General features: G+C 33.8%; 1 protein-coding gene across 5 annotated transcripts in view; it reads right to left on the reverse strand.

The window, feature by feature from the left end:
- The window catches only part of LOC150108908 (uncharacterized), a 295478-nt gene that overhangs the window by 171619 nt on the left and 108499 nt on the right, over positions 1–15360 (reverse strand). For all 5 annotated transcript variants that reach the window (XR_016550111.1, XM_090410920.1, XM_090410911.1 and 2 more), the window contains exon 4: positions 12061–12205. Coding sequence is in view for 4 of the 5 variants with exons in the window: in XM_090410920.1 (XP_090267046.1) it covers positions 12061–12205 (145 nt within the window). In the remaining variant the exon portion in view is untranslated. The remainder of the gene's footprint in view (positions 1–12060; positions 12206–15360) is intronic.

Raw genomic sequence — 15360 nt, forward strand, 5'->3', positions numbered from 1 at the left:
CGCCCTTAGAGGGCGCTCCACCTAGATAGGACTCTAGTGTCACCCACGTGGTTGGGCTTAGTATTGTAAGTTTTTGTGTGCATGTTACATTAATTGTTTTTGTAATCCCCGTAGATGTCCTAGTGACTAGGACGAAATATAGGAAGTATTAAATTCTAATTTAATTCTTTTTGAGTGTTATAAAAAATCCATTAAGCCTCCAACATTATGTTTTATTATGTGTATATGTGTAATAGAAGAATATATGTAAAATTTAGGAATGACTCTAGAGAAAGTTTTTTTTGAATGATAAAGTAATAATGAGAATTTTGAGTATTGTGTTAAGTAAAATAATTGAGAGCATGTGGAGCCTAAGAATTGTCTTTTAAATGATAGAAAAAGTTGAGAGCATTTTGTGAGAAGAAATTGTATAAGAGCACATGAAGCTAGAATAATAATTCAGCTACTAATTATCCTTAGTATTAATGAATAAGAGTGATATTTCAAGTAAATTGTAAACCTTAACTGAAGTTCTTTGTCATGCATGCTAAGATAGATATTGAGAATCTAAGTAAATTAGTGCTCATTCATTAGTAATTGCATATTATATATTAAGAGTGAATTCATAGTATGTACAATGTTTCAATTGAATTAAATGTTTTGTTCTTTTTTGTTTAACTGATGACTTGCCCGATTTTCTTCTCTGTTGCACTTGCTCATAAATTATGGACCACAGTGGGAGATTAATTTATAGAGAGGCTACGACTGCAAACGTAACTCTTAAACTGGTTTCTGGTTCCTCGATTCTACACTATCTGTTAATCTAGGATTCGGGATGGCACAGTGAAAAATTAATTTTCCCTAAATCCAAAAAAGGAATTAGAACCAGTGTGAGACAAAGGAATAGGTATCCGCCATTAGTAATTCCTTTGTCCCACAAACCACTAGCATCGTTCTTATAAGTACAGATCGACCAAAAGATATTGAAGTTAAGAGAATTAAGATTGAAGATAAAGTTTTAGTATAATTAAGAATCATCAAGAGGTAAAGATAAGAGAATATAGACTAAATATAGAGTAAATAATAAGAATAAAATAAGAGAGAAAGATTTTACAATAGCTTATAGTGATCAGGGAACAGGTATTTCTGGGGGTCCAAAATTGAGAAATTTGCTAGATAAGCGATAAGATCACATATTCAAGTAAGATAGACGACTTAGGGATACATGAAGTTAAAGATAGCAGATAGAAGCCAAAGTATATATAAGAAAGTAAATCACGCAAAGAATAATATAAAGGAACAGAGATAAAAGAAACATAACAATGGCGCAGCAGTCGACACGAAAAATATAACACTTCCATGTTTGGTCTCTAAAGCAGGATTTCTAAATTATTTAAAAATATAAATATAAAAATTAATAAAAATAGAAAAAAAATCCTTATCATACCTATGGTGCTAATGTATGACAGATTTAAAATCTTCATGGGTGAGAATCATATGGTGCTAACGTATGATAGATTTAAAATCTTCATGGGTGAGAATCATATAAAAAAATTAAATACATTATTTTTTTTAACCAATGATGTGGAGTAGAATATTAAATATCAGTAAAGCATATGGAGTTATATAATACAGTTATTTTAATTTTGACCCTAAAGTGATCCCTTATTTAGCTTTAATATAGTTTTAAGGAATGTAGAAAACAGACTAGAACTCCTGACCTAAAGTCCACTCCTCACCATCTTGTGGCATACCCCCACCCCCATTTCTAGGTATCTGACTGACTCAGACACCTAGAAACCAGATACTTAGAAATGAATCATAATGAACAAGCAATTTGGGATTCAGTTGACTAAATTGTCTTGTAATTGGCTTAAGCCAAAAGAAAATCACAATTCAACATTACATCAGCATCACCTAGTTAAACAAGACCCCCCCCCCCCATACACACACTACTGTTGTCACTAAGTATCAAGGATGAAAAGTCAGCCACTAGAACAAAATCCATCAGAATCAGAAGAATTTAAGATAGGAACCATCAATATATGAAGTATCAGCAGAAAAGATAGGAACCATTAACATATACAGTATTAACAGAAAAGAAGTGGAACTGTGAATTACAAGTTTATTAGAAGTATTGGATTGATGTTTATTACTGAAACAAAGATGCCAAAAATAGGTGACAATCTTCTATATAACAAATACAAGATATTATATTCATTCAATAATGACTGGGGGAAGAAAGTAGCAGCTATAGTATTCAATACTAAATAAGAGAATGATCTTCTTGAATCGAGTAATGTCAGCAAACATTAAATTGGGGGAATTTTACAATGAGACTTATTTGTGTTGACGGCCCACAGCATGTTCTACCAAGGAAGGAGGATAGGAATTTTTCAGGTCATTAGAAATAGCAGCTAATAAAGGGGGGGGGGGGATGCTGCTTTTTCTTGAAGATCTAAGGAACAGAGTACAAAAATGAATACCAGACACATAGAAATGTTTGGGGAAAATTAATAATATAAAATAATATAAAATAAAAATAAGGTACCTGATGGATTTTTTCAGGAAATGAATTATTAGATGAAGTAGTCATTACTAATATTATATTCCAACATGAAGATATGTGCAAATTCACATGAGAGAGGACCTTAGAAATAAGCCTCATTAACTATGTTAAAGCAAATTTTCATGCTGGTTCAGGACAAAAGAGTATACAGGAAATTTGAAATAGAAAGTGATCACCATTTAGTTTTGAATAGGATGAAATTGAATTTCATGTTACACTTTAATGGAATAATAACAGCACAGAGAAATAATTAAACAACAAGATTTAATCATTTCAATATTTTGAAATGATTAAACCTTGATGACATTTCCAGGAATACAATATTAAAATTGTAATAACACACACAAGAAATAATAAGTTAAAGAAATTGGATTAGAATAAATTAAAACTAAAGTTCTATGTGTGTCATCTTCTAAGGAGGTGCCCCCTCATTGGACTTTAGTCTTAATTTACAATTTGACAAATACAATCTTAACATTGTATTCCTGAAGATGTCTTTATGACTGAAACGAAATACTGAAACTATTAAACTTGTTGTTTAATTATTTCTCTGTGCTGTTATTATTTTTATTTTAATAAAGTTTTAAAAGTCAAGCAGCTTTTGGATGTGAACTGTAGACTCACATATACAAATATTAATCAAGAAAAATGAGAGTTTGAAAAGCAGTATCAAACACATGAGGGGGGGGGGGGGAGAGAGAAGAGAGACTCAGAAGCAGATTCTGAAGAAAACAATAAGTGGTTCAGCCAGAGTAAGTTGTCTGCAAGAATAGAAAAATCAGAATGGACTGATTTTTCTATTCCAATAAATAGGCAATTATGGAAAATAAGAAAGTTAGCAAGTCAGCATGTGCTCTGAGATCTGAGACAATGTAAAAGTAGCTAAACAAAATTCATAAAATAATAAATATCAGGAAGGTAGCAAAATGTTCTGGAAGTACTGAAAAACATAAGAAATGAATGAAAGAGTACTTTAAAAAAGGAATCAGAAGATAAAGGTGATGTGAAAACTGATGATAATGATATTCTCAATGTCTGAAGAAATTATTTTGAAAGACTGCTGAATGAAACAAGAAGGGTGACAGAACAGTGTAGGAAATAATCAACAGAAATAAAATCAGGAGCATATGCAGAAAAACTCATTGAAAACTTGAATAGAATATATATAAATGTTTAACAGTGAGCTCACTGCATAATTCAGATGACCTGGTAACAGACAAATTCAAAATGACTGGAGTAGAGCTTGATACTACCCATCTATAAAAAGTGAAATAAAAGTAAATGCAAGAATGATAGTGTTTCAGATAAGATTTATGCAAGCATACTTGAGAAGAGGCTCAACAAAATTGTGGAAGAAAAAAAAAACACTGTTCAGGATAAAGGCTGTTTGGTTTTAAGACAAATACTTAAGAAATCATATAGTAAGAAATATAACAGTGATCTGCATTTAGATTTTGTAGATCTGGAAAAGGCATATTACAAGATGCCAGGAAAAGAGCTGTTCTAAACATAACAATTATATGGTGTAAGCAAGACATTATATAGAACAATATATAGTCTATATCTGAGTTATAAGTTAGCAGTCAGAATTTAAGGAGGTGCAGAAAGATGGTTTGATGATCATGGTCATTATCTCCACTGTTCATCATCTATATGGGTCACATCAATTCACCTGATATTGGAGATTGTCACCGCAGATCTTTAGGCACATGATTTTACACTCTTAAATAAATTTGGTACTAAGGAGTACAGGACTCAGGAGTAGTACTAGATTTATCCAACTTCTGTAACAATTTGTTATGAAATTCAGTAATTAAAAAAAAAAACCTATGAAAACAGGTAGGGACATTGAAAAAAATCAGCTACATCAGGAATGGGAAACCTATAGAACAATGGAAAATGATATGGGAATTAGCAAGGCTTGTATGGTAGTGAATCAAATGACTAAATGTATATGAAATAAAAGAGAAATTAGTGTAAACACCAAATTAGCTGTATACAAGAGTGTTCAAACCAATATGCAGAAGGGAGGCAAGTATTAGGAGAATTGGAAGTGAAAGAATCAGAGGTGTATCAGATGTAGAGTGGGTCAGGTGCCCTTGGCCTGGCTACTGAAATGGTTACTTGCAGTGGATAAGGTTCCTAAGGAGTGGAAAGAAGGCAAAACCATACCACTCCACAAGCATGGTTCTAGGATAGAAGTTTCCAATTATAGACCAATAAACAATATAGATTTATTAGGATTAGAATACAAGATTATGTTGATGGACATAGTATTCTTTTGATGCTAAGTATGGATTTTTAAAGAGGTCTTGTTTTAGCAATTTGCTTGCATTTTATGATAAGACAGAATCATATACAGTGATATTCTTAGACTTTGCAAAAGCATTTGATAGATTACTGCATGAAAAATTGGTGTACAAACTGCAGAAAATGGATAGTATATTGGTTAGATGGATTGGAAATAGGCTCTGAATGATACCAGCAAGTTGTGTATAAGCAGTGTCTCAAAAAAGGAGGATAACCAGTGGCATGCCCCAGAGTTCTGTTCTTAGGCCCTACTGTTTAACTTGTTTGTAAATGATATATCATATGGATCGACTGGGGATCTTCAGTCATTTGCTGATGTTGCAAAGTAGGGATGAATTATAAGTAGCACTGCGATGTTAATTCCCTTCAAGAAGATTTAAATAGACTTTTGACTTCAACAAAGGAGTAAGGTGGTATGTAGTTTTAATATTAATAAGTGAAACAGTGCATTTTGGAGCAAAAATATAAGGCTGCATGCTATATTGATGGATACTGAGGAAGTAGATGAGTTTGGGAGTGATGATTGACAGCAGACTGAAGTTTAGAGGACATACTGCAAGTGTTGCAAAGACTGCACATCATAATGCTGCTATTATACAAAGTACTCTAAAATGTAGACATATTATGGTTGTGCCACTGTATAAAGCACTAGACAGATCACACTTGGACTACTGTGCTCAGATTTGGTCACCTGGTTTTCATTGTGATGTGAAAACATTGGAGAAGGTCCAGAGATGAGTGACTAAGACAATATCAGGGCTCTGGAATGTCAGCTATGGACAAAGGTTGAAGGAATACAGATTGCAGAGCTTGATGAACAGGAGGAAAAGTGGTGATATGATAGAGACATTTAAGGTGGTGTGGGAATTTTATCAGATTAATCCAGAGAGGATTATAAAAAGAGTAGAAGGCAATAGAAGAAGAACCAGAGGCTAGTTCTGTACTGGAAATATCTAGTACTCTGGTCACTTAAACAGAATGGGATAGAAAAAGTGCCAAACTGCAGGCAAAAGACCCAAACAGAAGCCCATGATCTATGTGGATTGATACCATTAAAAGTGCCTTAGAAGCCTTCATAACACTGACAGATAAACTAATTTTGAGGAAAACTGTCTCAATAGGAAGTTAATAATGTAAACTTTTCATACAGTAGTATCAAAATACCACACATTACTTGTACACATTCAGGAATATGATGAGAATGAACATTTCATATGTTTATTACCTTTAGAAGAACATTTCTGTGTGGTTGTATTCCAAAGGTCAGAAGGTTAAATAAGGTAAGTGTGAAATGGATGAATGAAGAGGTTAAGCATGCAATACAGAGAGAAAAGGCATTATGGAGGAGCTAATAATCAATTCTATGAGGAATACAAAGAGCAGGCAAGGAGGGGGGGGGGGGAGGATTGGTTGGTAAGGGTAGTAAAATTCAGTATGAGCCAGTAGTTAGTTAATGAAGCCAAAAAATTCAAGGCAGTTCTTTCGATATGTAACCAGCAAAAAAAGATTATTATGGTAGGATGGCACTGATTGCAAAAAATATAGTTGAGATATTTAATGAGCAGTTCATAAAGGTCTTTCTTCCTTGAATATGATATCATGGAGAGTTTGAAAGCAGTGGATAATGAGGAGGCAAGACTGACTGCAAGTGAGCAAGAGGTTTATAGGGAAATGAGCAAATTTGCTATTAGTAAGGCTGTGGGACTTGATACATTACTGTGTATTTTGAAAGAATGTGCCAGGGAGTTGGCATCTGCCTTGACATATTTGTTTAATATTAGTCTCACATTGGTAAAGTTCCAAAGGAGTGCAAGGAAGGCAAGATTGTACCACTTCCTAAAGGAAGAGCGACAGACCTCAAGAATCAAATTATAGGCTAAAGGTTGATGAGAATCAGGATCCCAAATTGGGTTGACAACAATGGTATTATCTTTGATGGACAGCACAGATTTGCTAAAGGGAGAACATGTTTTAGTAATCTACTTACTTATTACAAAAAGGTGACAGCAGCATTGAACGTGGGAGATGGATACGCAGTATGCTTAGACTTTGCAAAGGCATTTATTAGATTACCACATGATAAGTTGATAGGTCAAAGTAGAGTAGATGGGGTTGGCAATTAGATTAGTACATTGAACTAGAGATTGGCTTTTATTTATTTATTCGTGTGGGGTTCCTCCATTCCTCAACTGCCCCTTAAAACTGGTTGAGCCCTCCTAGTTAGGTATTAAAGATTAAGTATGTATTTTATGACTGTAGATCCGTGTATGTTCATGGGCCGGTTTTCCTGTTCTGAGAGACGAAAAACCGAGTTTCTGGGTGAAAAAACTCTATCTCCGTATGAGACCAGCTAACTCACCTTTAGTCGAAAGAGACCAGATAAAGATTCATCACATCATGGATGGGAATTGCACCCAGGTCTTTTCGACCAAAGGACTTCAACTATACCGACTGAGCTAAAGAGACTCTTGGAGATTGGCTGTCTGGTAGGTATCACAAGTTGTGTATGGGGGAGCAATATCCCAGAAGAGGAAAGTCACTAGTGGTGTGCTTTAGGGGTCTGTTTTAAGGCCATTGCTGTTTTTGGATGGGAATATTCATTTGTTTGCAGATGATGCAAAGTTGAGATGAACTATGAGGATTAGAACAGATATAGACTTAGGATAAGACTTGAATAGACTGAGTTAATGGACACAGGAGTGTGGATGCCAGTTTAATGTTGTGAAATGTAAGGTTTTAAAATTTGGAAACAAAGATGGGATGTAGAATTTACATTTGATGGAGATGCACTGTATGAGAGTGGGGATGCCAGTTAAATGTTGCAAAATGTGAGGTTTTAGAACTTGGAATTAAGACAATATACTTTGTAACACAGAGGAAACTGAAAACAGGTCATATTTTAGAAGTGCAATATATGAGACAGCTTAAGAGGTTATTCCAAAAATTAAATACAATAAGAAAAAACCCTAGATGATTGAATCAATACTAAAACTTATGAATGAAAGACGAAAAAAGAAAAGTACACAACAGTATAGAATAATCAGTTAAATTATAAAAAAATGAATGCAGGAAAGCTAAAGACAAGTGGCTAAATGAAAAATGTAAAGAAATATAGGAATTGGACAAGAAACACAATAGTAAAGAAATGTGCATAAGTCAATCCAAGCTCTGACAAATAAAAAGAAAACTTTCAACCATAATCTTTGTATCAAAGATCAAAATGGAAAAATGCTACTAGAGACACAAGATATCATAAAAAGATGGAAAGAATATGGAAAAGAACTGTTTAACTCTGATTGCACAGACACACCAGATACACAAAACATGGATGGTGAACCAATTACATGAGGAAATAGAATACGCTCTATGTCAAATGAAAACAGGTAAAACACCAGGCCCTGAACAGATCCCTATTGAATTGTTAAAGAAAGTAAATGAAAACACACTTAATGACCTAAAGGTTATTTTTAATAACATCTATGATACAGAATACATCCCTGATGATCTAAGGAAATCCATCTTTGTCACTATTCCCAAAATTCCAAGAACTTTTGAATGTTCAGAATATAGACTAATAAGTTTAACAAGCCATTTTACAAAATTACTACTGAGAATAATCCTAGAAAGAATAAAAAGCACTCTGTCAGGAGAAATAGAAGACACTCAATCAGGTTTTCAAAAAGACAAAAAGGTACAAGAGAAGGAATTTTCAATTTGAAAACATTATGTGAAAGAAGCCCTGATAACCAGAAAAGCATATATATTTGTTTTATTGATTACACCAAAGCATTTGATTCAATAGATCACAAGAAATTAATGCATATCCTACAGAATAACGGGTTACAAGGAAAAGATCTACGTATAATTATAAATATATACTGGAATCAAATGGCCTCAATAAGATATAAAAATGCATATTCTGACAACTCTGAAATCAAATAAGGATAAGACAGGATGTGTCTTATCACCTTACTGTATAATATATATAGTGAGCAAGTTTTTAAAAATATTTCAGAACTGAAGGGTGTAAAAGTCAGGGGTAGGAACCTCAACAACTTCAGGTATGCAGATGACACAGTCCTTATAGCTGAATCTGAAGATGATCTTCAAAACTTTGTCACAGAAATTTACAACAGAAGCTTAGACAAGGGATCAATTATTAACCTAAAGAAAAAAGTGCATGATTATAACAAAAGAACCAATAAATAAGAAACTAAACATAACTGTTAACAAAAAGAAAATTGAACAGGTGCCGTCTTACATATATTTGGGACAAATGTTTACAGACAGAGGAAATTCCTGTAAAGAAATAAAAAGAAAAATAGAGATAGCAAGAAAAGCCTTTATTGATATGAAAACTGTTCTAACATCCAGAGACATTAATATAGACAGAAGAAAAAGATTAATGTTGGAAGTTTATTTTCCATTTGGTTAGACTATAATAAATTTAGTTTAATCCTTTACCCAAGTGTAAGCAAATAAAGTTTGCGCCTGAAGTATCTTCGGGACTGAGGCAACTCGTAGTAAAGGTGGACCAAGCTCACATCACTCCTTGTCTCAGTATCTCCCATAATGCAAAGCACATCTCCTTGCAGACATGTATAATGCTATGCATTAAGGGAAGGGCCACTACCCAAACCAGTTTCAACCTTTATTGAGGTCTCGTCAGTGGGAGCCAGACCCAGAAGGGGTGATACTAAGGCAGAAGCAATGGAGAGGTCATATTTACTCATACGAGTTGCCAAAAGGTGTACCACCTTATTATTAATTTACTCTGGATTTAGAGAAAGATGTTGGAAGTTTATTTTCCACCTGGTCACACAATAATAAATTTAGTTTAACGCTAGGTAATGTCCCTTCCCTTAATGCATAGCATTATACATGTCTGCAAGGTGAAGAGCTTTGCATTATGGGAGATACTGAGAGCTTGGTCCATCTTTACTATGAGTTGTCTCAGTCCTGAAGATACTTCAGGTGCAAACTTTGTTTGCTTACACTTGGGTAAAGGATTAAACTAAATTTATTATAAAAAGATTAATAAAATGCTATATCTAGTCAAGCCTTCTCTACAACAGTGAAATTTGGACTCTAAATAAAGAGGCAGAGAAAAAATCAGAAGCTTTTGAAATGTGGACCATCAGAAGAATGTTGAAAATACCATGGACAGAGAAAATGAAAAATGGAGATGTTTTAAAGAAAGCAAAAATGAAAAGAACATTAATGAAAATAATTAAGGAACGAAAACTTGAATATTTTGGACATCTAACTAGACAAGAAGGCATTCAGAAATTAATATTAGAAGGGAAACTGGATGGAAAAAGAGGAAGAGGTAGACCCAGGAGAATGTGGTTTGAAAACATTAAGGACTAGACTGGCTTTAATTACCATAAATGTTCCAGAGCAGCAAAAGAAAAAAAAAGTTTCATGACATAGTTGCCAACCTCCCTCTAAGGGATGACACTTGAAGAAGGGGATATATTGTTGGAGGTGGAGGAAATAACAGATCCTGGTGAGATAGTGGATAAGGATCTAAAATTTAGAGGACAAATTGCCAAAATTGTGAGGATAACACAACAAATTCTGGCAGTCATGCAGAGAACACTGTCTTGTAGAAGTAAGGAGATTCTAGTTCTATTGTATAAGGCTCTGATTAAGCCACATATGGACTACTGTGTGCAGATTTGGTCATCTGGTTTTCAAAAGAATGAACTGTTGGAGAGAGTCCAGAGACGATCAACAAAAAATACTTTCTGATCTCGGGAATATTGAAATATTAAGAAAGGTTGAGATGATGCCATTTGCAGAGTCTTATGCAACAGAGGAAGAGAGGGGATACAATAGATATGTACAAGTTGGTAAGGGTTGTTATAGGATAATGTTATACAGCCCTGCGCTGTATAAGGAGGTTGTGACAAGCGGAGTGAGAAGCAGTTTTGCATGGAGAGTTGCGAATGATTAGAATGCATTGATAGCACTGTGTCTGGAGAGAATTTGAATGTATTTAGGGCATAGTATGATGAAACATAAGCTGTTTGTATGGCAAAAGGGACCTCCTAGATGAATGTGTGACTCCATGCTGTCTTAGGATAATAATAATAATAATAACAGTATAGACATATGATTAAAAGAAATAATAGAAACTAATAAAATAAACTAAACTTTGCGTTTCCCCAAGCAGTGGATCTAAACATATGGAATATCTTTTATATTGAGAAAATAAAATTGCATCACTTGATAAAAATATTCTAAAAGTATTCTTTTTATGTACTTCAGATTTAACAGTTGTTGTGCCAGAAAGAAAGCAACAAGAGACAAAACATTTTCAAATAAAAAATAGATGAAAATTCAAAAAATACGCTTATTGTATTCCTCATGTATTGGTCACAATTGTATGAACAGCTGCAAGTTATGAAGGTAGCCAACCACTAAGAACAGTTTTTCTTGTTTGCAATGATTAACAGTGAGAATATTTGCAAGTTTGCATCAAAGATTCTTATTCATTAAGATAATATTCAATGCTAATAAGCATGTGAACAAAATTCCACCATTCAGCTGTTGGTCATAAAAATTTACATACATTAAGGAATTAAAAAACTGAAAATTTATTACAAAAAAAATAAATGAAAAATTCATGCCTAATATGTCAGCTTTTTTTAAAAAATACCAATATTCACTTTCAGATATTTATATCTCAGGCACCAAATATCTATATATAAACACATACTGCCTATTATACCAAAGGATTGGCTTTTATCATGGAAATGATAAAAGCCTATTCTTCTATACACAGTCTAGGGATAATTATGTACCAAATCACAGCATTTATAACATTCAGAAAAAGACTTTGATTATCACTCCACTCTTCATATATATCAATTCAAATTAGTGCAGAACTTTTTCTTCTTCTCCTCCTCAAGTAAAAACATCTATACAATAAATAGACAAAAGCATTGGTATACAGACTTTTACCAAACTTGGTATGGGATTTTAAGTCTTAAAAGTTTTTGTTAATTTTATCCAGCAACTGTGACTTTTTTTCTTTTTCTTTCATCCTTAAAATTTTTCCACATTATAAATATGATGCCATTAGTTTACAACTGAAATATTATTTTAAGCTTAATGAAATAAATATTAGCTTAATCATAAAAGAAAAGAAGAATCAATGATTTTGCAATATTTGCTTAAATAAAATGTATACTTGCCTGGATCAAGAAATGAAAGAATATGAAGAGACACATTATGAGGTAACCATGAAAATGGATCTTCACAATTCAGGGGACAATCTTTGTGCATAATAGGTGTCAATTTCAGTGATAGCAAATGGTTTTGAGCAACTCCACATTGAGACTATTATAGAGAAAACAGCTATTAGTTTTCAAAGGTAATATTTTTGCTTAAGATAATGAAAATTAATCATGCAAAATGAAATACAAGATATCTCACTATACATACAAGAAATGTGCCGATATGCACTATGGAAACCTATCATTGCTTAGGAGGTCCAATGATGTTGAATGAAATGTAACTGTTCATCCCCACTTAGCAGATATTTGAGTGAGGAAGATTATAAAGACAACTTCAGCATTAACATGCAACTTTTTCAAATGTGATATTACCTCAGAAAAAAGAAATTCTGGTTTGTTTTGGTAAGGCTGCATTAGACAGAAACACACTCAATGACATGAGAACTAATTCAGATTCCAAGGTGCACTAAGAAAAAGAATGCAAAGTACATTATGGATCAGCAACATCCTGTATTGTCAAGAATAGTATAAAGAGTACTTTCAAATTATTACACTCTAGAATATATTAAGATGCAGTATGAAGAAATAAGTAATTTATCTATATAGCCTAGGTATATCTGACATGTTTACTGATCTGTTAAGTGATATTAAAATGCTAAATCCACTTTAATATGTTTCATTAAACTAACACTATCAGATGCCTCATGACTACTATGACATTCTGTCATCTCTCTCTTAAACCATTTGTTGAATACTGTTGAATTTTGGCATAAGACTTTTATTCAACTCTGCCACTTCTAAAGAATGAAGCTTAAAAAGCAACATTACTGTTGGTTGGATATGTATGTTATCAAAGCAACTTGTGCAGAGTAAATGATATCTCATGCTGCAATATGCATCCTTTGGTTAGAAAATACTTAGATTTTAATCTTGTTATGACATAAAAAGCAGTCTACAATCAACAAAACGAAATGTAAACACTAAATGATGTTATACTGTTCCATTATGATTCATTATTATGTTGTGTGAAAAAAGATTACCTAACAACAAGGAATATCAAAGACAATATCGTACTTCAACTGATACCGCTACCATAGCATTTTATGCACTTGACTTTAATGAAATGTAAAAGAATCAATTTTGTCTACCCAAAATCATATACATCTCTTCCACAGATGTATCTAATTGGCTTCGTTTCAGTCAGTGCAATCGAAAGTACCACACCTAAAGAGATACAAGTTCAACCAATTTCTCAATAACATAAAAAATGGTGCAATCCTGAAAGGTTCATAATGGATGGAATGCAACAAAATATAGTTTAGCTATATCTGATAAAAATCCTTATTTTCAGTAGATAATGCAAACAGAGAAGTATAATTCAAATCATTCATTCCTCTCTTCTGTTTTGACTGATAAGATTGCCAGTGCTTAATTTCAGAATAAATATTATGCAATTTGTCTGTCAATACTATCTGCCATGATGACTGCCACTGGGCAATTAGCTTTTATCTTATACAATGTCTGTAGCAGGCAGCTCATAAGAATTTGTAGTGGTGGGACTGCAATGCTGCCATGCGTTGTGGTCTGCATTGAATTTGCACTGAATGCAGCTGCAGCATTGAGTATACTAGCCAGTACAAACACCAGCCCTAGCCTGCATAGCACATTCGCTATTGCAAAATACAACTATTGCTACAAAATGAATTATATAAAATACTATCGAGCAGTATTATATTACAAACAAGAAAATAACGGTTTTTAGATCCATTTTAATGACAACAACAATGATGCTAATTTGTGTTTTTTGTGCTTGTGTATAGTAGCAACATATCTTGGGATAAGCCGAGCCCAAACTACAAGTAAATCACGCATTACCCACACTACGTTATCCCCACTAAGTAGTGGTTTGGTGCAGTCTGCATTGAATGCAGCTTCAATGTGCTGTGTGGACTAGGGCTAGTATCAATACTGGCTAGCATACTCAACGCTGGATTTGGAAGTTGCAAAATACAACTATTGCTACAAAATGAATTATATAAAATACTATCAAGAGGTATTGTGTTACAAACAAGAAAATAACAGTTTTTAGATAAATATATTAAAATTTAAGAATGACGATAATAAAATAGGAACTTCCATTTTAAACTAGAGGGGCTGCAGCCCTTATGGGCGAGCCGCCACTGGTCTGTATTATGTATAGGGACCTGTCAAACAGGTATGTGGAAGAAGTATGACCTGATCTAGCAGCTGCAGTCTCATTCCCCTTAATTCCAATGTGGCTGGAATTCAGCACAACCAAACATCACAATTAAGGGTCTTCAGTTTGTACAATAGTTGTAACATCTTGCAAAGCACTGGGTGTGGATTATATACAGGAGAAGAAATAGCCTGTAAGGAACTTAAAAAGTCTGTATAAATTATGCACTTCTGGTAGTGGGTGTCTTTTGTATTCACAAGTACAAGCTGAATGACATGCATCTCTGCTGTAATTACTGCAATTGAGTGGGATCTGGTTGGAGACAGTAAAATCAGGAAACACAGCAGCACAGCCAAGAGAGATTTCTGATCTTGAACCATCAGCATAGATGGACAAAAAATCTGAGTGGACTGCTCTGTATGCATTAAACAACTGAAAGCAGATGGATGATAGTGTGCGAGTCTTTTGATAAAGTGAGAGGTTGCAGGATGGAGTGCAAACCTGCCATGAAAGAATGCTGTTTAGTTTGGTGCAAGTAATGTTGTCAACATTCATGCCAACAGCTTCCATAATCTCTAACATATACCAAAAGGACATACAGCAGTCTGACGTGTATGACAGTTGAGCCTCCCAGCACAGAGAAAAGAGACTAGTTCATGTAAGATGTGCTGGGGGAGACTTTATATTTAGGGTATACAGCGATATTCTTTGACTTTGCAAAAGTATTTGATGAGATTACCACATGATAATGTTGGTGCACAAGCTGAGGAAGATGGGAATAGATAACAGACTTCAAATGGATTGGAGACTTAGTTTCTGAAGCAATTTGTGATACCAGTGTCACAAAAAAGGAGATAACCAATAGTGTGCTGCAGGGTTCTGTTTTTAGGATCCGTGCATTTTAACTTCTTTGTTAGTGATATTTAATGTGGAGATCTTAAGTTATAAACTGAGAACTTCAGTAATTTGATGATGATGCAAAGCTGGAGAGAATTATAAGCAGAGTTCCTGGTGTTAATTCACTTCAAGAAGATTTGAATACTTTTAGCATGCATAAATGA

The sequence above is a fragment of the Typopeltis vanoorti genome, chromosome 2, assembly GCF_054136105.1.
Source record: "Typopeltis vanoorti isolate ZY-2024b chromosome 2, IOZ_Tvanoo_1.0, whole genome shotgun sequence".
NCBI classification, from domain to species: domain Eukaryota; kingdom Metazoa; phylum Arthropoda; class Arachnida; order Uropygi; family Thelyphonidae; genus Typopeltis; species Typopeltis vanoorti.